The sequence below is a fragment of the Cordyceps fumosorosea genome (assembly GCF_001636725.1).
Source record: "Cordyceps fumosorosea ARSEF 2679 chromosome Unknown scaffold_8, whole genome shotgun sequence".
Taxonomy (NCBI): Eukaryota; Fungi; Ascomycota; class Sordariomycetes; order Hypocreales; family Cordycipitaceae; genus Cordyceps; species Cordyceps fumosorosea.
In genome coordinates, this window is record NW_017387308.1 from 794,340 (window position 1) to 818,025 (window position 23,686).

Genomic DNA, 23,686 nt, shown 5'->3' on the forward strand with positions numbered 1-23,686 from the left:
GGAGCAAGCTCTCGGTGGGAGGACACCTTTATTGTGCTGATGCCGCGATCCGCACTAAGCCACTTATGTCAGGTCTTCCCCTCCACAGCCTGGAGCTTGTTCCAGCACCTGTTTCAGGCCCGCCGCTCCCTGGGTCCCTGTCTCGAAACGCTCTTAGTAAGCTGCTCCCTGATGGAGATACATACGCATAATTTTTGCCCACAGTTTACCCGTGCGATAACGACCGACCGACAGCTTTGCGACAAGAGGAAAAGCCCATTACAGAATCAAAACGCACCACAGCCGCCATGGTATGTACACAGGCTCAATTTCTATGGGAAGCTTACAGAAATGCTTACTTTATCCGGATAGGTTTTCGTTTTAGGTGTCAACTTCGCAGAGAGCAAGTTGGTCAAGGTACGCGGTTCATTCGATGTCGAGGAGGAACGTGACAGCTGACCGAAGATTCAGAAAGCGCTCGAGTCTTTCTACGGCCTGGGCCCCCAACTTTCGGAGCGCATCATGGCCAAATACTCCATACACAAGCTAGCAACGATGGGATCATTGGCCCCGCGAACCGTCACCTCGCTAACGGCCGAACTGGGCCAGATGCCCATCGAGAGCGACGCGAGGAAGACTCTGCAGGACAACATTAAGCGGCTCAAAGATATGGGCGCATATAGGGGCCGTCGACACGCCATGGGGCTGCCAGTGCGCGGTCAACGAACGAGAAATCAGACTGCGACGGCGACCAAGCTCAACCGCGTCAACAGAAAAGGCTGATGACAGGCCTATGTGTCTGGCATAGCAGTGTAGACAGGGCGTCGATACTCGTGTTGGATCACTGTACTTTTATTTCTTTGGAAAATGCGCATTTGAGAGCGTTGATTTTGACACCAACCGAGTATGGGACACACCATGTACAAACAATCATCATGCATTTTACGATGCACTACCGTCCTCACAAAGGGCCAAAATAGAACAAGTCAGAAACCCTTTCAATTCCGCTTCCGTGCGTATCATCGATGGATTCTCTACAGCGCAGCTCAAAAGTCGTCCTCCATGGCCGGCGCACCAGCCGCCTGAAGCTCCGCCGCGACAGCGTCAACATCAGCCCACACCCGCAATAGGTTGCCACCAACAATCTTTGCTGCATCTGAATCGTCGACTCCATTTTTGAGCAGCTCGGCAATGAGGTCGGGATACTTGCTCACATCGGCGAAACCATCTGGTGTTGACCCAATGCCGTCAAAGTCTGTTCCAACACCGACATGATCAAAGCCAATGAGGTTGCCAATATGCAAGATGTGGCGCGCCACTTGCTTTAGTGTCGCTTCTTCCGGAACCGTATCTGGAAGGCCGCTCTCGTTCCCATTGTCAACGCAGGATATGAACTCGGGCGCAATATTGACCATAACCAACGAGTTGCGTCTCTTGACGAGCTGCAGAATCTCATCATTCACGTTTCGTGGATGCGGGCATATGCTGTACGCGGAGCTGTGCGAATGAATCACTGGCGCCTTGGAACCTTCCCAACCCTCGTTACCACCCAACACATCGCGCATTGTATCGTCGCTTGACATGGTCAGTCACGACACGCAGACGAGAACGAGACAAAATGCTTACCTCACATGCGCGAGATCGACGATCATTCCCATTCTGTTCATCTCGTGAACTAGAATTCGTCCAGTTGGGCTGAGGCCATGCCATTTTGGCTCTGCCTTTCGCATCGGCCGTTCCAAAAGCGCAGCATCAGCAAACTTGTTGTGACAGTTGTGCGTGAGGGTAGCATAGCGAGCACCGAGGTCATGGAACAGCCTAAGATTGGCCACTTTGTTTCCGATCTGGTGCAGCCCTTCGACACCAAGCGGTGAAATAAGCTTGCCCTGCTGAAAGGCCGCCAAGGCCGTCCTGCTGTCAACCGCTTGGGAGAAATCTTTGGGATAAAGCTTCTGCAGCCTGTTCGTGACATCAATCTGATTGAGGGTGAACTGAACGCCTTTTAACTGGTCAGCTTCTAAATGCAAATTCCTCAGAGGGAGACATCTTGCGTACTGGCAGCGTAGTTTTGATCCGAGAAGTCGCTGCCATCTTCGGGACATGGTGCATAGACACTCCAAAATGCACCGCCTGAGAGACCTTGCCGCAGACGGTGCAGGTCTACATGCCCCGGCAATGTGCCGTTTTCGAACGCCTCTCGGAACGCAAGGGCCTCGATATGGTTGCCGTATCGGGCTCGAAGCTGAACAGGGAAGTCAACGTGACCGTCTCAATATGAAGGTTAGCATGCGTCTGTTGCCCTCTGGATAGTAGAAAGTCAACGTTACCTATGAGCGGCGTGCTGGACAGAATGCAGCGTGCTCTGTCATCCAGGGTGTTGAAGCGGCTGCAAATATGGGCTGCGGGGGCTCCATGACAGGTAGCACGAAGGCTGTGGGCGATATTAGGAATCTTCCAAAGCGTATTGGCAATAACGGCCGCCGTCACAGCAAGAACGATTAGCGTTTTAACCAGCGAGGCCTTCTGAGGCCTGGAAAACCCGGGCCTTTCATCGTTCAGTTTACCGCTGATGTTGATTGGTAGAAGCGACATGTTTGGGGTAGATGGTAGCGGCAGCGATCAAACAAGTAGGGGGAGAACAGACACACAGGCACAACCAGTGCGAGGCTACCTCAATTTCTGGCAGCCGCTGCAGCATGTATCCTGAGGGCTTGATATGATGAGGGGATGGCGAAGAGGGGATGGCAGGTGATGTTTACCCGGCATGGTGAAGATGCGCATGTCTGTCAAGAAGGCGCCGCGATCACGCCACAGCCGAGTGGCGGGTGCTGCTGCAGGTGCTTGAAACAGTTGACAGGATAGAAGAGCGAAGCCACATATAGCATACTAAGGTAACTACCTACCTACGGATACGGCAACCGGCGAGGCTCCAGTTAGGTACTACATAAATCTGTACCTTCCTTCCATCGCGTGCTGAATTTGACTGTCCAGGCAGTTTATTGTGCAGGCACCTCGGTCCCCTGGAGAGACCGCTCCAGCCACAGGCGGAAGCTATCAGGGAATCCCCGCAGTGTGTCACTGCTTTTGGCAGCCTGCAAGATAAAAGATAGCTATGGATGTCTCTGCTGGCATAATGCAATCCTGCGGAATACCTAGTACCAAAATGGTATGGCAGAAAGTGTAAAACTTTCATGCCCCCTTTTGCCCCTGTCTAAAACCTTGGTTGATGGGCTGGCATGAATACGAATCGCTGCCTCAGCTGGGGGGATCTACAGAGCCGTTAGCCTGCAGGCACTGTGCCTGGGTCGGCCAGCAGCCTCTGAGGCGCAGGCGTAATGGGCTGGAAGAGCTAAAAAAAAAAAAGGGCTTCCAGTATGCAACGCACCAGCCACAACGCCTAGCCGCCTTGGCCTTGAGCCTTGAGGCTTCCCCCAAGCTCCCCAAATTATCCGTCCTACATCCGTCCGTCTTCTATCTGCGTGTTGGGTATTGTGCCCGACCTTCTTCTTTGTTCCCCTCCTTGAACCACGCCGTGTGATCATTATTTACCAGCATCCTCCCCCGACAGCTGTAGTCGCCGGCTTCTCTCCACTACTCGTGATTTGTACTCCTTGAAAACCAGCGGACCGTTGCGACGTCACCTCCCCCGATTTCCACAGCAAGCAACACACGATCGTCGTTGCCCACCAACTGCCTAGCTCTGCGCAAAACAACAGTCTCTTCTCATCGCATAATATACCTGAACTACCTTTGTTTCTTGTGCCAAAGTTGTTCAAGATGCCGGGGTTCGCGGACTCCTTCTGGTCCAACGACTATGCGGGGGGTACGCTGACTCGATTCTTCGCTTCAACCCCTGTTCTTGCTAACTAGCTGTTCAGGACTGGGTGTGCTGTTTGGCAAGCTGCAACAAGGTGTCATGGAAAACCGACAAATATTGACCCTCGCGAGACTGCGAGCCGAAGCCGAAGACGTTTACGGCCAGCGTCTTGGAGACATTGCCCCCGCCGTTGACAAGGTTTCGGGTGGCTTCTCTCGAGATGACGGCGCCACTGTCCGCAAGGTATGCCTTGCGCAATTGAGTTAAAGAGATTTGCCGTCTTTGTGATACTAATATGCTACTCCCCCCCAGGCCTATGATGGCATGCGAACCGAGATGCAGGACGCTGCCAAAAGCCACCAACGTATTGCGCAAAACATCCGCGACCTCGTTGTTAACCCCTTCGCTCGTTGGTGCGACGCGCACGAAGCCCGCATTCAGGATTCGCAGGACGATCTACAAGCGCGCACGAAAGCGCACGACCGACAGGCCGAGACGGTCAAGAAGTTGCGCTCCAACTACTTCAACAAATGCCGCCTTGTCGAAGATCTCGAGGAGGAGAACAAACTCGCTTTCCAGGAACCTGAGTTGAGCCCTAAGAACGGAACCCAGATCCCGGAAATCAAAGTTCAGCCGCATAAAGAGGAGGAAAGCCGTGACGATGATGAGGTTTACGAGATTGGCGACGAGATCTATCAGCCCGATCAGCTCAAGAAGATTCTCTCTCATATGCTCTCTAATATTAAGATGGGAGAGACAAAAGTACCAATTCTTGGCACGTATCTCAACACCTCAGCTGGCTCTGATATTGTTGAATATCTTCAACGCAGCATGGCCACTAGCAGCATCAGCTATGCTGAGCGCATTGGCCAAGACCTCATCTCCAACGGCTTGCTTCGCCTGATCGGAAATGTCGGTAGCACCTTTGCCAACAGCTCGAAAATGTTTTATCAATGGCGTCCAAAGGCATTCCGCTTGGCTGGCGTCCCGGAGAAGAAGCAAACGCTCAACCGCACCTTCTCGATACCTATCTCTGAGTCAAGTGACTCCCCTGTTGTAGGAACTGTTAGCGAATACCTTGCCAACTGGAACGTGCTCAACAACGCTCATCCAAACGAGACACCTGCGCAGCGACTACAAAGGGAAGCGAAAGAATCAGACGAAAAATACAAATCCGCTGTCAAGAAGCTTGATCAGTTGAGATGTGACCTGGAGCAATCCATCTTCCTCCACCTCAAGTTTCTTGAGCAGTGTGAGCTCGATCGCCTCAAGGCTATCAAGACTGTCATTCTTGACTTCTCTGGCACCATTAGCAACGTTATTCCCAGCCTCCAGTCCACGGTCGACAAGATGATGCTGTTCCAAGAGACCGTCCAGCCTCTGGGAGATCTACGATACCTCCTCGAGACCTATCGCACAGGTGGCTTTGTGCCTCGCGTAGCAGTCTACGAGAACTACTACAACAAGGTTGATGACCAGATCTTTGGCGTGGACCTAGAGGCCCGCGCCCGCGCCGACAAGAAACGCGTTCCCGTCATCGTCACAGCGATCCTAACATATCTTGACCACCACTATCCTGATCTTGAGGGCGATGAAGCGAGAAGAGGTGTTTGGCTCGTGGATGTTCCCCTAGCGCAGACGCACCGACTTCGAGCAAAGCTGAATAATGACGGCGCAGTCTCCCAGGAGCTTTTTAGCGACTTTGACATCCCCACGGTGGCCAGTTTGCTCAAACTCTACCTTCTCGAACTCCCTGGTACGTGTTTGATTACCCACTTCGCGATGTAAGTTCTGTACTGATACATCTAGACTCTCTTGTATCTACCCATGTTTACGAAATTGTGCGCACCATCTACACCACGCCGGCCACTGAAGGCGCTGAGGCATCCCGCATTGCTGTTCTGCAACAAACACTTTCACAGCTCAGACTGTCCAACATTGCAACGCTCGATGCCTGCATGAACCACTTCACTCGACTGATTGACTTGACGTCCGCAGATGAGGCCTACATCACCTCACTCGCTACTACCCTGTCGCGCTGCATCCTCCGTCCACGTGCGGAGACCTCGCTCACCATGGAGGAGAAACATGCCACCAGATTGGTCCGTGATTTGTTTGCCCACAAGGATGCCATCTTCAGCGAACTCAAGCGCATGTCGACACTTAGCCACTCGTCCTCCGTCAGTAATAACCGGCCCCGCGCCGTGAGTACGGACGAGAGCAATCGCAAGAACTTGGTCGAGGAGCGAAACCGGGCGTTGCTGGAAAAGGCCACGGCCAGCCGTGGTCGCGCGACCAGCCCGGCCCCAGGTGCGCACCGCGGCCACCGCCGCGATCGCAGCAGTGGTGGGCCTGAAACGCGCTTCCCTATCCAGACCAGCCCGACCACCGGCGAGCGGCAACGGAGCAGCCTCGGCAGCGGCTTGGCCTCAGCCACAAACCGTCAAAGCCTGGAAGTTCCTGCCGACGGATCCATGACGCCACCTGAGACCCTCAATGGCAGCGGCCTTGGGATCACCAACGAGGCCACCCGTGAGCGCACCGATAGCCTGTCCGCCAAGGGTGGCGGCACCCCAGCGAGGTTCGTCGGAGGTCGTCGGGTGCCTAACTCGCCCCCGGCCGAGGAGACTACGCGCGGCGTCACGCTCGAGGACAAGCCCATGGACGACTAGGATGGACCCCCTTTGCCGTGGTCGTGAGCCGCGCTGTTTTCTTTTGTTTTTTGTGCCCGCTCATTTGTTGTCCTTTACGAGTGTTGTCCTCTAGCGCGAGGGCCAGCTCTGGGACAAAAGTCATGTAATTGCTGTATCATCATCATCGGAACCACCATCCACGGGAGACGACGAGGTCGATGCGAGAACGAAGCTACGTACGCGAAAGATGTAACATGGTAGCGACGGAAAAGAAGGAGAGATATCTTTTTGTGTTCTGTGTGTTTTCATACATAAAGAAGTCCGAAAAAGTACATGCATAATACCTCATAAGACTGGTTCTTCGTGACCCTGTCAATTCCTGGATTCTATTGCTAACCACAAGTAAGTAGCAATAGCCTGGTAGGTAACTATGAAGCAGTGGTACCGCACAGGAGTAAGGCTTTTATTTTAAAAGCGTGATTTTTATGCATCCCGATTTCTATAAATGCTATGGATGAAGAAGAACAATGGAACCAACAAACCTTTAACTACTTCATTCACCCGTGTCCACCCCCTCCGCTTCCGCAACGGGTTGCTTCTTCACCTTCTTCTTCTTCTTTGGCGCAACCACGCCAACCTCGGCATCACCACCACCACCCACGGTTACGTTCTCTCCTGCGGTACCGTCCTCGGGCGACGACGCCACCTTCTTGACTTTCTTCTTCTTCTTCACCACCGTCTCCCCCTCACCAGTTGTCGTCGTCGTCGTCGTCGGCTTCTTCTTCTTCTTCTTCTTGACCACCGCGCCCTCGACGTCCACGCCCTGCGCGACCTGGATGCGCTCATTTGCACGCTGCATTTCCAGGCGCAGCCGCTCCACCTCCCGCATGGCCTGTTGCATCTCCGCCTCCTCGCGCTGCTGCTGCTCGTGGTCAAAGCCGCCGCTCGGCTCGCCCTCGAGGCTCAGGGCACCAATTGTGCTTGAGTCTACCTGCAGCAGGGACTGCTTTAACTTCCTCGCCTTGCCACGGGCCGCCATGGAGTCCGAGTTGTTCTCTGAGTCGTAATTTCGGGGCGAGCGGTCGCCGCTGGCGCCCCCTTGCAAGGTCTCGTCTGCGGCAATCACGACGCGCTGCCGCGGTTTCGCCGCTGGACGGTGTGCCGTTGTCGGCGTGGGCCCGCTCAACTTGTCGAGGTCAAGCTGCATAACGGGGATCGCATCAATGTCGAGGTCCGGCCCGTTGCTGTTTTGAAGAATATTGTGAATGGAGTTCGAGGTATGCGGTCCGTTGGTGCCGCCAATGTAGAATGGGTCGTCCTTGTTTCTCTCTATCCTTTCCGCCTTTCGTCGGGCGACGATATCGGCATCTAGATAGCTGTCTTCAGAGGGCTGCTGATAAGAGCCACCGACATTCTCGTCTGCTTCGGCGAGAAGACTGATGGCGGGAGCAGATGACGAGACGCTCGTAGGCGCAGGCCTCTGGTGGTAGTAGACTTCAAACTCATCCGCATCATCCGCATCAAGGGTGACAATGTCGGCCTTGGCCAAGAGGCGATTGAGGTTGGGGTGAATTGGCTCGTCTAGATCAAGTCCGTCGGGAATCGGTACATTCAATTGGGCACCAGCTGCAACCGAAGTCAGCTCGCCACCGTTGAACAGCGACGGTATAGCTTGCGTCAGCAGCAGAGGAGGATCTTGTGACTCTTCATCTGTAGAGGCAGGCTGCCCTGACGCTGCTTCAGCTGTGAGTTTCAAGAGTTCCGTGAACTCAACAGCACGCTCCTGGACTTCGAGACTGGGATTCAATGTGAGAGGCTCCATAGAGTGAAGTATGCGAGCCAACAGTAACGACGTTCTTGACTTCCTTTCCGCAGTCCACAGTTCAGATTCGCTCCCTGTCGAGGATGCGAAGACCTTGGCGATGGCATATACCACGACCGCCGCAACATCAGGCTTAGCAGTGCGTGTTGTGAGCTGCAGTAAGGCGTTCATCATGTCATCCGGCGCGGACAGAATATCGGAGTATTCACCCAGCAGCCACGCGACTGATTTGAGCGCCTCGGCTGTTATGAAATGTCCCGCCGGAGTGTCCGCAATCAGCTGGGACAAGATGCTCTCGGAAGCTCTTAGAACTGAGTGTCGCATAGCTCGAACTTTGACAGCGACGTTTCGCAGTTCATTTCCAATCTTTTCAGATACACCGGCAGCAGATCGCTTGTTTGCAGCAGCCTCCCAATCACCGTCAGCAAGTCGTGGCACAGGTGTCATTCGGACAAGCTGGGTGAGAACATCGATATACCAGTCAAAATCGACAATGTTGGCGTAATTGTCCTTAGCAGACATGAACAAAATTCTTCCGATAACATCGATTCTGTAGTCTTCGGGAAGTGGCATGGCATTCTTGTTCGCTGCTGCGTTGACAGCTTGTTGCGCTTCCTCATCAGAATCTGCAGACGCATCTGCCAAGTCCAGCGCGGCGGCCTCAAGCTTTCCCTTGGGAGCTGTGGCGGCCTTGAGCTGTTTCATCAGTCGACTGACAATCGACACCAGGTTATCACTCGTGACCATGCCTTGAACAAGATCGAGAGCCTGGATACGGATCGTGATATCGGGGCTGTCAATGCACTCTAGGATGACGTCCTCTTGCTGCGACACGAGGTAGGGATGGGTGAGAACAATCTTGTTGAATGCTAAGAGGGCGACGTATTTCACTGTAAAGGTCAGTATATGTGTGGCATTGTCTGCGGTAGCCAACGCAACTCACGATTTGGATCACCATTCATGATAATCATGCCTCGCAATTTGTTCACACACAGGGTAGCAATTTCTTCAGTATCGGTATCATCGGCACTTCCAAGAATTCCGCCTTGGATAATACCATTAATACATTCGTATAACAGCGACATGGCCGGCGTCGTGCGTATAATGTTCGTCAGCGGCGGCAGCAGTTTCTTGGCAAGTCGAGGCTCGAGCGGCGTCAGTGTGGCAAACTACCCAACGTCAGCGTTCTTCTTCACACACATCCTGTCGAGTCCCGAGGCTCATCGTTATCAGTCTAACATACCAACTTGATCAGTTTGATAGCCATCCAGTTGTTGCCCCCGTCCACCAGCAGCTCAAACAGCCGCGGCGCGAGCGGCAAAAAGTCGTGCGGCCGGCGCCATCCCAGCTCGCATACGACATTCACAATCGCCGCCGTCACGCTCGGGTCCTCGTCCGCGTCCATCAGCCGCTCCTTGATGCGCGGCCACGCCGCCCGCAGGGCCTCCGGGTACACAAGCGCAAGCCGATAGAGCGTCACCAGCGTCTTCTTGCGGATGTTGGCGTGGCTGTGGCCCAGCCGCGGCAGCAGGTCGGCGAGCGTCGAGAGCGCGAGCGATGGCGTGATGACGTGCGGCAGCGTTGCGATCGGCAGGGACATGACGGTCGGCGCGGCAGCGCTTAGATCCTATATAGAATGGTCAGCGCCGAAGACCGCCGAGTCTCTTTCAGATGCGGCATACCTTTTTTAATAGATTAGTCGCAAGCATAAGGACTTCCGTGTCGGCGCGGAAGCTCTGGACGGCGCCCAAGTAGCCCACCCGCTTCTGGGCGTACTTGGGCGAGGACATGACCTCGAGCACGTGAAAGGACGCCCATGACATGTCGTGCCCGACCATTTCCAGGTATATGAGCTTCAGCAAGGCTGTCGCCTTGACATCTGCGGTCGCGTCATCAGAATTCTGTTTCCCGTAAAACAACCCCGAACGGACCAGTCAGTGTTTCTTACCCATGTCTTGGCTGCGCACCTCGACGCGGCATTCCTTCAAGCTCTTTTGTATGTACTCCTTCTCGGTCCCTTTGTGATTTCGGAGACCCTGAATCAGGTCATAAAGCGACTTTTCGAACCTGTTTCAAGCACGTGTATCAGCGGCATGTCGCTATACCCCGCGCGACGCCCAAATCCGGGGTCGGCAGGATAGGATGATGCTCGTTTGCTCCAGCCCTTACATCTTGTCGGTCTTCTAGCCCCACGCGGGGGGTTGGCCTCGCAAATGGACAGGTTCCCTCCTTCAAAGTGTTGTCTGGATAGATCGGCCGTCGGTCGGGTGGTTCATCGTGGGGGCGTTGTGGTGCCCGTTGCCGTTCGCAGCCCTCCTTTTTCTGGCCGTGCGTGTTGGGTCGTGTGCAGATAAGGTCGGTCGGCTAGAGCCTAGGTATCGAATCTTCGATTCTGCGTACAGAACAGAACGGGGAGCAGCAAGAGTTCGAAAAAGAGCAACGGTTGCAAGGAGGCCAAATTACGTTGCGGCGAGCTCCCACTGGTTTTGGAGTCAGGTTGTGTGGGTTTGCGATTTGTGGTGGGCTGCCAATGACGGAAGCACCTTTTCGCCCGACCCGCCTCAACAAAGCGCATCAGCATTTTGTTCCTTCTCCTTCTACGACCAACATCTTTTAATTATGCATACTTGGCATTCATTTTAACTAGAAAACAATCTATACAGAGCTCTTCAAAGAATTGACCGGATTCCAGCCCCGTCTCCTCCGAAAGACAACCCGCCGAAGCTTCAGCAACCTCCATAACCGCATACACATCCTCCCGCTCATGTCGATCCGAACCGCCACAACGCGGCCTCTACCGCATCTCCTCTCCCGCCGCGCGCCCATACCTCCCTGCCCCCACCGCCGACCCTTCTTCACCCTCCCCGGCGGCGGCAGCAACACCCAAACGCTCACCGCCTCGCGCACGCTACCCTACGGCCGCGACGACCTCTACCGCCTCGTCGCCGATGTCGACTCGTACGCGCAGTTCGTCCCCTACTGCGCCCGCTCGCGCGTCACGCAGTGGTCTGTGCCCGACGACTCTGGCCGCTCCTGGCCCGTCCGCGCCGACCTGCACGTCGGCTGGGGCGGCCTCAACGAGGAGTTTACGAGCCGCCTGCGGTGCGTACCTGGCGTTTCCGTCGAGGCCGTGAGCGGCAACCCGGAAGGCGCCACCTCTGCTGCCTCCTCCTCCTCCTCCTCCTCCTCTTTAGAGGAGCAGTCGGATGCGTCCGCAGTCTTCAAGAGCCTAGTCACGCGCTGGTCGCTGCGTCCCATCGCGGAGCAGCCAGCGCCAGCCACGGAGGTACACCTGAGCATCAAGTACCAGTTCACAAACCCGCTGTACGCCGCGGTCAGCGCTGCAGTGTCGGACAAAGTGGCGGCTCTCATGATTGAAGCATTTGAGAAGCGGGCAAAGGAGCAGCTCGGACGTCGTGGCCGCGTTTGAGGGATACATGGTTGATGAGTTTGTGAAGGGGACACCGACCGACGTGCCATACTTAGGGCATGCGACAAAGTTAAAGCATCGAGGTTGGATGCACATGTATAAGAAGAAAATGTGTTAGTGTACCGATAGATCAAAAGGCGAGCATATAGACATAATAGTTGAATTCATCAAACATAATCTCATACAACATACAGAAACTATCCAGAAATATGTAAAACCTTTAAAAATCATCCAGGCAGCGGGACATTAGCCTGTCTCTCTAATAACTGGGAACATGAAGAAGAAAAAACCCGCGAGTGTCGTAAAACACCTGGGCGGGGAAGCTGCACAAACCAGCACAGCATAAAAATCGCCTCTGCGCCTTCTAGTTCTCAGTACCGTATGTCCACCAAATACCCAAATCAAAAAGTCGAGTTAGAAGCATAAGACATTCTCTCCATACACCAGTGAGGATCCGGGAAACAAAAAAATAGCTCGGCAGCGGAAGAAGAACCGATGGCGAGTGGACAAGTATATGAACAGAGCAGGCGAGACACAATGGCGCGAAGCGGCAGAAATCGTCCAAGAGAGCAGAGTTCGAATTTAATCATCACATCGGGTATCATAATATCGTCGAGGAATTATTTCCTTCTGGAATCGTTAGTTCATCTGCGGGCAACAAACTGTCTGTGGGTAGCATCGACTTACGCCTTCTTCACTGGCTTTCCACCAAAAAATCCAACGAATGCAGGAGGAGCCTTCTTCTTCTTTTTCTCCTTCTCCTTCTCCTTCTTCCCTCCCTTGGACTCGCGAACAATGTGAATGCCAGCGGGCATATTCGGCGGCGCATTTGCCCATCCATCGGGGGGGACTATGCCCCCTCGTCCCATTGCAGGGGGCGCTGGGGGCATGCCGCCACCCATACCACGGCCTCTAGCCATGTTTGCCGCCACGTGCGGGGGAACACGGGAATGTCGTTGCATGCGATCCGTAGGCCACATCGACATGGTGATTGCCCACTCTGGCTGGATGACCCTTTCCCATACCGATGGTAGGATGATTTGGTTGTTAGGGCCAACCAAGTCGTACCATCCTTCGTGTACTTGAAAAGCCAAGTCGTCGACGTTGTCAAAGGCCTGTTTGATTAACTCCTCCATGTCCTAAAAAAAGTTAGTATTCCTTGCCTTGCTCTTATTCAACGACATGCGCTGCGTGGCTGATCTGACTTACCGGCCATGTGGTACAAAGGCGAAATGGGAAGCTGTACTTGCGGCCCAAGGCATCTTTGAATTGAAGAGAAGGACCGCGGTCCGTCTTCGCCTGTGCTTCAAGTTTGGCCTTTGTTTCTTCTTGGACCTTCATGGTGTAAGCATCCCTCTCAGCTTTTGCCAAAGCCGCTGCTTCAGCCGCTTTGGCAGCAGCATCCTTTTCGGCTTGAATCTTGGCGGCGAATTCAGCATCGGCTTTGCGCTTGGCCTCTTCTTGAATCCCCTTGATCCTTTCGGCTTCATCAGCGGCCGCTTTTGCGGCCGCCTCCTTGGCCTCGGCGTCGGCCCGAAGTGCAGCAGCGACACGAAGCTTATAGTCGGCCTCCATCTTAGCCGCCTCCTCTGCCTCCTTCTTCTTTTTCTCTTCCTCGGCTCGTCTTGCTTGCTCGAACATGATCTTGATCCGCTCCTCGGCCTGCTTGATGGCCTCAGCCTTTTGCTTTTCACGCTCTGCGGCAGCGGCAGCCTCAGCGGCGATACCGTCCCTGGCCGCTTGTGCGGCTTCCTCTCTGGCTCTTTGAATTTCGACATCCTGTTGCTCCCTAACGCGTGCTAGCTCTTGAACGGCCTTTTTGTTTTCTTCCGCAGCTGATCGGCGAGCTTCCTCTTTTATCTCCTTTTCCCGCTCAGCTTGCAGCTGTTTCTGCTCTCTGTCCCTGTATGCCTGGAGCTCGTTCTGAAGTTTCTCCTCATTCTCAGACTTTCCGGGCACAGCTGGAGGTGCGGGAGGTGGAGGCGCGGCGGCAACGTCCAGAGGCATGCCGGGATGTGCCATTTGGTGGAATTGGCCAGGATAATGCCCATAGTACTGGGGATGCTGCCATGCTGCCATCTCGTTGCCAAATGCCCTTGGGTCCTGGGCGTAGTGTGCAGGGTTGCTGTAGGGACTGCTTGCAGGACTGAACGGGTTTCCGCCATATGGCATCACCTGGCCGGGATGCACCCCGTAACCATATTGGTGCTGGGCGCTGTGCCTGTTGTAGCCACCACGGCCGAACTGGCTTGGGCTGTATGCCCCATACTCGTCTTGGTACTCCACGCTGGGCGCTGGGTTCGGCACTCGGCGTGCCGGGCGGTAGTCTTGTTGATGTGGTAGGGGCTGAGAGGGCCTCAGCGGGAGGCGGGTGGGGTGTGCGCGTGGCGCGGGAGGGACACCGCCGTAGGAGACTGATGCTTCGGACTCGCTGACTTCCTCGTCGTCGTCGGCAAAGTGTTCTTCGTCGTGGGTGGTATAACCGTGAGTGGTATATTCGTGAGTGGTATAGTCGTACGGGTCTTGAAAGACTTCCGTGTCTGGGTCGAATGCAGGGTACGCTGGCGTGAACAGTGGTGAGGGCTCGCCCGAAGAATATTGGGCAACAGACGTTTGCGTTCTTCTTTGGGAGAATTAGCGCGCCGACGAAGCAACAAAGGGTGTAGGATGGGAGGGAGGTAGAGGCAGGGTCAGAGAGGGGACACAGAGAAGAGGAGAGAGACGAGTGATGGTTGTTTCGATGAAGTTTGCGACAGCGTTGGTGATACTCACCGCATAGCAGAAGTCTTGTGTATATGGCCTTTACGCACGTCGATCCCTCTTTGAGGGTCGGTTCCGCAAGCAAGGGCGTCACAAGGACGACTTTGTGGGTTTTAGCGGTGTCAACGCTGGAGCGCGGTGGCCGCGATCCTGAGGGCGTGGTGCAAAAGTAGGCAGGTTCCGAAGGGAGGGGGGGCGCGAGATGAGAGACTGGATCGCAACGGGAGGAAAATGGCAAGGCCTGCGTATTGCAAAGAAAAGAAAAAAAGGCGGCGCAAAGATATTTGTGGTTATAAATGGTGCTACGGCTGTAAATGTAGGCCGCGGTGTAGCACAAGGTGGGCGAAGAATAAAAAAGGCAGCCAGTCAGGTGGCGGATGGGCGAGGGGTATGGTGGTGAGACGGTGAGGTCTTTGGTGCGGGCGCCTAGGCAACTGAAGCTGGGGCTATGTTTGTTGGTGGTCTGGTGGTATCCGAGCGACTGGCGACGGACGGGTAACGAGGCACACCGGTAGGCTGGCTGGTAGGTAGGCTTGCTTGGTAGTAGGCTGGCGCTAACGGATTTAGAAACTCTTGCTAATAAAAAGGTTCTTGGGAGGTATCATGTCAGCCAGGAAAAACAAAGTCACAGTAAAGCAGGGAGAGGATAGTCCGAGCCTAGGGCGAAGGGAGGGAGTGAGGGAGGCGTGTACTAACCTGGTGGTGGCGCCCGTTGTTGTTTGGGTGGGTGGGTGGTGATGTGGTGATGTGGTGATGCGTGTGGGTGTGTGCTGTGCTGCGCAGTGCGTTGCTGGTTGCCACAGGATTAACCGGGTGTCTGCGTCTTGTCGTGGTCGGTGCTCGTGCAAGTTTAACAACAAAGCGACAGGAAGCAAGGAAAAGACGAGGCAAGGCGAGGCAGAGCGAGACAGGAGAGTGCGAGGGTGTGTGTGTGGTTGGAGTCGTTGGCGGTTGTTGCGGGCCGATGACTGGACGGACAAGTCACGAGCAGGACGGATATCGACGGAGCGGTTGGTCTGATCAAAGACAGACAGGACTTGTCACACTGTGATGAGAGATCAGGTTGGACGTTCTTCAAAGGAATGAGATGAGGAAGGTTGCGGCGGGCGCTAGCTGGTAGCTCGTTTGGTGGCTGCGGGAGGGGAGGAGCGAGTAGGCAGAGCAGAGGGAAGAGAGGGAGGGCGATGGAGGGAGAGAGGCGGTGAGTCGGCGAGAAGGGTTTGTACCTACCCAAGAAGCAGGTAAATAGTATGGTTGTTGCCTAGAAGGTACCAATAGGTAACGAGACAGTAACAGGTAGGCAAGTTGGTGGCTTCCTGGTTGGTTGCTTTGTTGAACGGGTTCGTTTCGTTGTCTGTCCTCTATGCTTGAACGGGTTCCTCTTTGGTGGTGGTGCAAACAATGCAGACAAAGTACCAAGTACCCGTCGGTCAGTGGGCTGTAGCTGGGGGAGGGACGGGCCTGAGAACGGGGCCGCAGCTAAACCGAATATACCGGTCGGTACTTTGGCACCAACAGCAAGCACTAAGATAATCAGGTACCTGGGGTCCTGGGCCTGCTTATTAGGTATGTATTTCGATGCGCCCAATCAAAAATGTAGTCTTCAATGGATGGTGTGTGAAGTAACGCTTTTCGCCGGAACTTCCTCTTCCTTCACTTCAAAAACCCCGTGCAGGGTGGCGACCGTGAGGCCCAGAACGTTCGTCGACCTGAGACAGCTCCAAGCTTGTGGGCTGGTTCGGGGTCCAGGCACTGGGGTACGAGTCGCAACGTGCTGATCTGATGTGTGTATATCTATCGGTCGCTTCGGTGCTTTGCAGGACACACACGGGCAAGAAGAAGAAAAAAACTGGGCGACGAATCAAGCTCGTCCAGTTTTTTTCCTGTACAGCAGCCCAAATCCACAATGGTACCCAATGACAGGTCGATGGCGCAGGCACTTGGTGGTGAGGCCCAATCTTTGCTCCAGTAACGGAACGCTGTCAACAGATTTCCACTGCGCAATCGACATGCAGTCGGCGATGGAGTGCAGTAGTAGCAACGACGCCCTTGTCTTCTTTTTTTCTTGCGCGTATAGATGTATTCGATTCGACAACTCAATAGCGAGTGGTGTGTTGCGGCACGCCTGAACTAGGTAGTCCGGGGCCGCAACTCGTGTAAACAAAATATAAGACCCTATGCCGAGCCGTGGGTAGAGTGGTGTGGTCTGCTCTGCAGGAATAGATACGCAGCAAAGCCGCACACAAAGATGAAAAGGCAATCCGTCGCCTGGAGATGCTCGCGTTGCACCGGCTCTATATTAGAGTATTTTAAAGTACATAATACGGATGTACTATGCGCAGAGGGGTAACACGCCTTTTAAACATCTTGCCAGTCAAACTGCCTGAGTACGTACTGGCACGCAGCACAGCCAATCCTCGTAGACGGTTCTAGAAATAGCTCTCGGCCGTAAATTACTCACGCATTGGTAGCAAGCAAATTTTTCTCGCAATGCAAATTAACGTCAGCTATGCGATTACGCCAGCTTTGCCCTGTGACAAAGTCCTGGTCATGGGCCGGATTCGCTCGTTGCGCCGCCTCGTTGGGCCTCAACGCCAGGTATCAACCCGGCGCCTGAAGCCGCTCAGACGCTCTCTCTCACTGCAGTGGTCCTTGCGCTCCACACCTCCTCATGCCCTCCCTGCCCGCCAAAAAGAGTCCTCTTCCCTGGTCAAGTCCACGGGCGGGGTGCCATAATTCCCTGCTTGTCGACAAATCCTCTCTACCAAGTAATCTGTACCGCAAATACATCGTCTCCTCAACTCAATACTTTAAATAATTCAGCGCCCATATCACTCCCCAAGTACCCACGCCCCGCACATACCCGGGCATGACGGGCGCCTAACCGCTCAACGCGGGGCATCTGGCAGCCATCCTCATTCATGTCCGTCAGCCTGCTTGTCACTCATCCGGGCCTGGCCGTGGCGCGACACACCACAGCTACATACATCCAGTCACTCAGCGTGATCTGAAAGCCGCTGTCACCGCGTACCGATTCGCCCACAAGCTCAAGACAAGCTCCATTATTCGCACTGCCATGCTGGAGGAAAAACGCCCCCAAGTAAGCCTATCTATAGCTACAAACAACATCATCACTCCCCTCACCTTGTGCAGCACTCTTACACAAACCGCTCGTACGATCCAGAACAGCAATGCCGTACAACACTCCTCCTATGACTCATGCTGTTCCTGACTACAGTGAGACATTTTTCCTGCCCTGGCATCAGTATTGTTTGCAGCCCAATCGTCACTTGGCATCAATCTTGAAATGCTCACACGCCGCCACTCTATTATTGAATCCTGACACCAACGCACACTTTACAGTTTGGCAGCGCCCTTCGACTACCACGCCATCCCTGGGCGGCGTATCTTCGCCCCTTACACGCTCTACCTCACCACTTGGGCTGACGACTGGGAAAGGAGCTCTCGCGCCGCAGCAACCTCCGCTGCATCGTACCCTTGCCACAGCTTTTCTTGAGCCCCATTCCGGCGCACAATCTCCGCGAGCTTCGTTGTAGCGAGTTCGTTCAGTTTTTGTATAGTCTTGGTATCGGGGACGGGAAAGACTTCGTCTTGTTGCTTCTTCCCTTTGCTGGAGCTTTCGAGCAGTTTATCGGATGACTACATGCACAGTTAGCAGACGAAGCAATGCACAGCAGTCAGCACAGGTCCAAACATACCAGCTTCAACCCGTAGTATCCGCGCAGGAAATCATCGCACAGCTCAACACTACGGGAGAATCGTTTTAATGCTTCGATCAGGTATTGTTGTCCAGATCCCTCAGCCGACGCGGACGCAGCCATCAGGGACACTTCTCCGAGACGGGCTTGGGTCTGCATCCATGTCAGTGGTGGCCACACCTCGGCTACGAACTGGAGCTTACCGTCCATGAGTTCGGTTGGAGAACCAAAACTTCCTCCAAGGCATAAATGGCCTGGGCGTAAAGGCCCTCCTCTAGGTATAGATCGGCCAACTCAGCCCAAGACTCGCCATCCGTAGTATTGAACTCGAGAAGCGTATTTAAAGCGGCGATAGATTCCGGGATCTTGCCCATTGATCGAAGAAGGGCGACCTTGCGCTTGGCAATGGACTGTTGCTAGTTAGTCAAACCATCCGCCACAGTCGAGCCTCATCATCTGCAACGTACAACATTGGCATCATTCTCCTTCAAAACGGCGTCGTATTCCCTCAAGATCTTTTCTAGGTCGTTGTTATTCGTCGCCTTTGCCTCCTTGGTGAGCCCCTCAAGCGCCATCACGCGCTCGTCCGTAGGCCCGAACCTGATCACAATCCGCTCCAGGCAGTCCGAGGCCGCCTTGTCGTCGCCAGTCCGCAGGCAAGCCAGCAGCAGGTTTTCGTAGATGGTCCACACGTCGCCCGTCTCCGATGCAGAGAACATGGCTGCTAAAGGCGACGCTGAAAACACCTTGGGGTTGCTCTTAAGCACCTCGGGCGCCAGCTGCGCCAGCTTGAGCGCCTCTGCATTGGACAGGCGGACCTGTGGGCGGAGCAGGGATGGCGCCATTTCGAATTGGTTTGCTGTCGCAGCGATCTGGATGTACGTGTGCCGCTGGGATAGAGCCGACCGTATTTCGTCGATTCGGAGCCGGTTGTCAATGCCGTGGCGCTGGGACAGACGGACAAGCTGTCGCAACACCTTGGTACCTGGGTACTTGGCTGGTTAGGCGGAGCTGGGGAATTTCCGCCCCGGCTAGACCGACTTCACTACTTGCTGGAGCATCGAAGTACGAGCAAAGTCCAAAAAAATGTAGAAAGAAAAGAGAAAATAATGAATGTTATATAAACTTTAGAGTTCAGGTCTTCATTCGATTTCATATACTATTGCTATTGCTCCTTCTTAATCAATTCACTTGGGGCAGATATAGCAAGCGGCGGTTGCTCGACTCATACCGACCACATTATGTCAGCAGGTTTGACCCCAGTCGATTTAGCACTTTTCTTCGTGGGCTCAGAAATTTTTCAACATCGACTTTCTCCCCTCTCCAGTGTGTCAGGAAACCGCCTACAGGGGCCCCACGAGGCCAAGGGCATATCCGCGAACTCCCATTGTGATTCTCTCCGTCTGAGCCATACTCAGCATGGCAGTGACTCAGTCGTGCGACTCACCACCCGTCGAGGCCGTGCCGCCGGTGGCGGACCTGGAAAAGCTCAGCCTCGCGGCCAGCGCTGAAGTCGTCCCTCCGCATAGATCGCATGACCCGGCGAACAACTTGAAGAGGACCGACCCGTTTCAGTTTGGCAGCCGCTACCTGACGGAGCAAGACAACGTCTACGAGTTCAACGCCTGGGACCATGTGGAAACTGACGATGCATACAAGGAGTATACGGAGCAGCAGCTTGAAAAGCAGCGCCAGGCCCCTGTTTCTGACTTTGATAAGAGTGAGTCTTCTCTATTTCTTGAACCATTCCCCATGTCCCTTGCGGTGATGATATCGAAGCAACACTTCATCTGAAAACTCTGATGAAATCAGGTTAATTATAGTCTTTCGCTCCCATCTGAGCAACCTTCCCACTCACATTTGCAATTGCGAAGAAAAAAATTCTAGAAGCATACGCTAACACCCTGTCAAGGCAGATTTAACGGTAACCCTGAAAAGTGGTGGAATCTCTTCTACAAAAACAATACTGCGAACTTTTTCAAAAACCGAAAATGGCTACAGCAGGAATTCCCAATTCTGGCCACCGTAACCGCCGAAGACGCCGGACCGAAAGTTATTCTCGAAATCGGTGCCGGTGCAGGCAACACGGCCTTTCCCATCCTCGCCAACAACAAGAATCCCCACCTCAAGATCCACGCGTGCGACTTCTCCAAGACGGCCGTAGAAGTCATGCGCAAGCATGAAGAGTACGAGTCGGCGCAGATCCAGGCCGACGTCTGGGACGTGGCCGGCGCGGAGCTGCCGCCCGACCTTGAGGAAGGATCTGTAGACGTGGCCATCCTAATCTTCATCTTCTCAGCGCTGTCGCCGCGCGAGTGGTCGCGCGCGGTGCGCAACGTGCACCGGCTGCTGCGACCCGGCGGCACCGTGCTCTTCCGCGACTACGGCCGCGGTGACCTCGCGCAGGTGCGCTTCCGCAAGGGCCGCTACTTGGAGGAGAACTTTTACATCCGCGGCGACGGCACGCGCGTCTACTTCTTCGACCGTGACCAGCTGGCCGACATTTGGTTGGGGAAGCGGGCGGAGGGGGATGGCGAGGGAGAGGAGGACACAACCCCCACGTTTTCGATCGACCTTCTCGGCGTCGACCGTCGGTTGCTGGTCAACCGCGCGGAGCAGAAGAAGATGTACCGATGCTGGCTGCAAGGACACTTCACCAAACAATAGACACGATATAACGACCTGAATATAGACAATAAAGAGCAATCTACACGATACGCTGCGCGTGATTTTAACATGGTCTGATATATCCAACGCTTCGCGTACATCATACAAGCAAGGTCTCACGCATGAGCTCACGCTCCGACTCGTCAAACCCAATGCCGTCCAAGTACGCCTCTAGCCCGCCATACCTCTCGTCCAGATGCCTCTTTATCCCAGTCATCATGCCCCTGTCCGTGTACGCCCACGCCTCTGTCAACCCGACGGCGCGCACTTCCTTCAGCAGCTGCTCGCGATCCCTCGCCAGGCCGACGTCCGTGAGCCCGTAGTCGTGCTCGATCGCCGCCATAGGGACGCCCAGCACCATCAACACGAGGCAGCAAATCAACCCTATCACAACCTCCCTCATCAGCCTACTCTCTCTCTCTCTCTCTCTCTCTCTCTCTGGGGAATGGAATGTGTACGTACCGGTGCGGTCCTTGCCTTGGGTGCAATGCACCAGGACGGGCGTCGTCCGACGCTGCGAGTATAGCCGCAGCGCGGCGGCAATCTCCTCGCCCGAGTGGTCCAGCTTGTCGCGCCCGATGCCGAGGAGCCCGCGGGGCACGAGGACGTGCTCGGCGACGACGCGGACGGCCTGGTCTCTGTACCCGCAGGCGTAGAGGAAGAGGAACTGACTAAATCGCAATCATCGTTTAGACTTTCTTCCTCTGCCGCCGGGGGGGGGGGCATGATCGAGAAGGGAAAATGGGTGGAACGCGTACAAGAACTGCCACCAGGTGAGAAGGCTGGCGACGTGCCGCTCGAAGCGCCGGCCGGTCACCTTGATCTCGTGGTACTGGATGCCCGGGATGCGGGCGGTGGCCGGGATGGAGGGGTCGACGAGGCGTATGGCGGTGCGCTTGGCCGCTTGGCGAGCGAGTTCGGTGCTGCGACGACGAGTCGACTTGGATTAGCATGAAACAAAAAGTCAGATCGGAGTGTGAGAAGGTTTCCGAGCTCACTTTGTGCGAAGGTCTATGACGGTGCGGATGCCGAGGCTGTCGGCCAAGTAGACCATGTCCTCGGGGGACGCATTGTCTGCGGCGTTGAAGGCAGGTCAGCGTAACCAGCAAAATGAAATTTCTTTTTTCTTTTAATTGAAGCGCACTCACCCGGTCTGGCAGATCTATAGATGAGTCCTTCTCGAACCACCCTGGAGACGCAATCTCGTCAGCGATGAGAACATCAGCGGAGGACGGAAGACGCGGGACCCAACTTTTTACCGAGAAAGGAGTTGACGGTCTGGCCGACATCTCGAAAGTTGGATACCTTTTCGAGGATATGCTCCTTTTCGACCGCCATTGTTTATCGGGCAGGGCGGCAAACGGGCTCCTGATGATCCTGTCGCGGAGATGGGAGTTGGTTGGTGAGCCTGCGACGTTGGGTGGCGGCGGCCGAGGCTTGCCAGTCTGTGGGGAAGTGGTACAGGAATAGAGCCAGGCATCTTGGTCATCGTCACAACGGCTAGATACTTGCTCAGAAAATAGAAAATTGAGTTTAGATTAGTAGAGGATCTCCATTTTAATACGCATTTTGTAACATACTATGATTGTCTGTTTACGGGGATGCGAACTGTCAAGGAGCGGGCGATGGCTATATCGACAGCATTATTGCCAGGAACTGGAAATCCGGGTAGAACCGATCGTTGTCGTAGGCGCCACATCACAACCCTCCGCAGCCTCCTCATAACGAACGAACGTCTAAAAGATGATTATGCAAACAAAGTTGGCAAGATGAAGCCAGTTCCAGGTCAATTCACGTCAACAGGATTATCTCGGCCGAACACGAACCATTGCTGACCAGCGACGCTTTCGCCTTGGAAGAAAGACACTTCGCCCTGCCCACATTAAACCCTGAGGGCAATTCTGTATATTTACATCAATCAACGTAGTTGTGTAAGTAAATGTTTCTTCACGGTGAATTAATTGCTGTCTCTCTCTAATTCGAAGCCATGTTCAGGGCACTCAAATGCCTACCCCCGTAACATAGGTAGCATAAGCACATTCTGCATGACACCTTCTTTGCCACTGACTTGGTCTTGACATCCTTCCTCCTGCCGTTTGTTCCTCACCTCTATCCTTCCGATCTGCCTATTAGAAGGCTTTGAATCCCCCTTTCCTCTTCTCTTCTTCCCTCTTCCCTCCTCTTCTCTCCCCTCCCTGTTCTCACAATTTTCTCCTACCTTTCCCTTCTTCTCTCTTGACTCTCTTTACCTCTCTCCTCTTCTTACTCTCGCTCTCCCAAGATCGATCAAGAAAAACATGTCCAACCCATCAAAAACCCTCTTTTCCGTACTTGTCGCTTCTACAGTGTTTGATTCTGGGGAAGTCATTTCATCAACCGGCTCATACCCTTCAAGCCCTTCTATTTGACTAACCATTTGTCTAGCGGCTCTTCATACTCCCTCCCGTTGTTACGAAGATGCCCAATCTCACGCTCGAAAACTCCAAAAAAGAAACCCCCCCGGTAAAAAAACCCCCCGAAGAAAACTCTCTACACTGCCCGGCTGCTACAAAGCGCCTTTTTTTGGGCCGCCGCCGCCGCCACAATGGCTTATCGCGGCCTCGTTTCTTTTTGGGTAGGTACAATACATCGGTATTTCGTCAGCTTCTTCCTCTTTTCTGACGATATTCGTGTTGGTTGCTGTGTATCGGGGCCACCATGTGGCTTAGCATGCTCCTGGGCATGCTGTTGAACTGGATTATCGCTGAAAACCGCGACATTTACGAATTCCTCGACCCTGAGACACGGGTCGTTTTTATTTCACATGTGGGAGCCGGCCCTATGAAGCCGCTTTTCATCATAGGATATCTTGTTTCGTGC

The 23,686-nt window shown here is 54.3% G+C and overlaps 9 protein-coding genes across 9 annotated transcripts; 4 read left to right on the plus strand and 5 right to left on the minus strand.

The window, feature by feature from the left end:
* Positions 1–65: 65 nt before the first annotated feature.
* On the plus strand, positions 66–762 carry ISF_04085 (30S ribosomal protein S13; the record flags this gene model as incomplete). Its single annotated transcript, XM_018847691.1, has 4 exons — positions 66–156; positions 205–290; positions 352–396; positions 451–762. 4 exons carry the CDS (start codon positions 66–68, stop codon positions 760–762), a joined length of 534 nt encoding a protein of 177 aa, XP_018705271.1.
* Positions 763–1,025: 263 nt separating this feature from the next.
* ISF_04086 (dipeptidase) lies at positions 1,026–2,571 on the minus strand (the record flags this gene model as incomplete). The annotated part of the gene is made up of 4 exons (XM_018847692.1): positions 1,026–1,554; positions 1,606–1,978; positions 2,035–2,247; positions 2,307–2,571. The coding sequence occupies 4 exons, from the start codon at positions 2,569–2,571 to the stop codon at positions 1,026–1,028; spliced, it is 1,380 nt and encodes a 459-aa protein (XP_018705272.1).
* A 1,185-nt stretch (positions 2,572–3,756) lies between these two features.
* Positions 3,757–6,468, plus strand: ISF_04087 (Rho-GTPase-activating protein 8; the record flags this gene model as incomplete). The annotated part of the gene is made up of 4 exons (XM_018847693.1): positions 3,757–3,802; positions 3,858–4,039; positions 4,109–5,552; positions 5,606–6,468. 4 exons carry the CDS (start codon positions 3,757–3,759, stop codon positions 6,466–6,468), a joined length of 2,535 nt encoding a protein of 844 aa, XP_018705273.1.
* A 514-nt stretch (positions 6,469–6,982) lies between these two features.
* ISF_04088 (AP-3 complex subunit delta) lies at positions 6,983–10,089 on the minus strand (the record flags this gene model as incomplete). Its single annotated transcript, XM_018847694.1, has 4 exons — positions 6,983–9,141; positions 9,195–9,420; positions 9,495–9,878; positions 9,934–10,089. 4 exons carry the CDS (start codon positions 10,087–10,089, stop codon positions 6,983–6,985), a joined length of 2,925 nt encoding a protein of 974 aa, XP_018705274.1.
* Positions 10,090–11,015: 926 nt separating this feature from the next.
* Positions 11,016–11,681, plus strand: ISF_04089 (cyclase/dehydrase family protein; the record flags this gene model as incomplete). The annotated part of the gene is made up of 1 exon (XM_018847695.1): positions 11,016–11,681. One exon carries the CDS (start codon positions 11,016–11,018, stop codon positions 11,679–11,681), a length of 666 nt encoding a protein of 221 aa, XP_018705275.1.
* A 683-nt stretch (positions 11,682–12,364) lies between these two features.
* On the minus strand, positions 12,365–14,458 carry ISF_04090 (hypothetical protein; the record flags this gene model as incomplete). Its single annotated transcript, XM_018847696.1, has 3 exons — positions 12,365–12,820; positions 12,891–14,304; positions 14,454–14,458. The coding sequence occupies 3 exons, from the start codon at positions 14,456–14,458 to the stop codon at positions 12,365–12,367; spliced, it is 1,875 nt and encodes a 624-aa protein (XP_018705276.1).
* Positions 14,459–17,867: 3,409 nt separating this feature from the next.
* ISF_04091 (tetratricopeptide repeat domain-containing protein) lies at positions 17,868–19,005 on the minus strand (the record flags this gene model as incomplete). The annotated part of the gene is made up of 4 exons (XM_018847697.1): positions 17,868–18,101; positions 18,161–18,313; positions 18,364–18,570; positions 18,628–19,005. The coding sequence occupies 4 exons, from the start codon at positions 19,003–19,005 to the stop codon at positions 17,868–17,870; spliced, it is 972 nt and encodes a 323-aa protein (XP_018705277.1).
* A 574-nt stretch (positions 19,006–19,579) lies between these two features.
* On the plus strand, positions 19,580–20,827 carry ISF_04092 (actin binding protein; the record flags this gene model as incomplete). The annotated part of the gene is made up of 2 exons (XM_018847698.1): positions 19,580–19,880; positions 20,073–20,827. The coding sequence occupies 2 exons, from the start codon at positions 19,580–19,582 to the stop codon at positions 20,825–20,827; spliced, it is 1,056 nt and encodes a 351-aa protein (XP_018705278.1).
* A 100-nt stretch (positions 20,828–20,927) lies between these two features.
* ISF_04093 (Protein-tyrosine/Dual-specificity phosphatase) lies at positions 20,928–22,165 on the minus strand (the record flags this gene model as incomplete). Its single annotated transcript, XM_018847699.1, has 5 exons — positions 20,928–21,211; positions 21,290–21,498; positions 21,586–21,750; positions 21,826–21,901; positions 22,087–22,165. 5 exons carry the CDS (start codon positions 22,163–22,165, stop codon positions 20,928–20,930), a joined length of 813 nt encoding a protein of 270 aa, XP_018705279.1.
* Between the last annotated feature and the right edge of the window lie 1,521 nt (positions 22,166–23,686).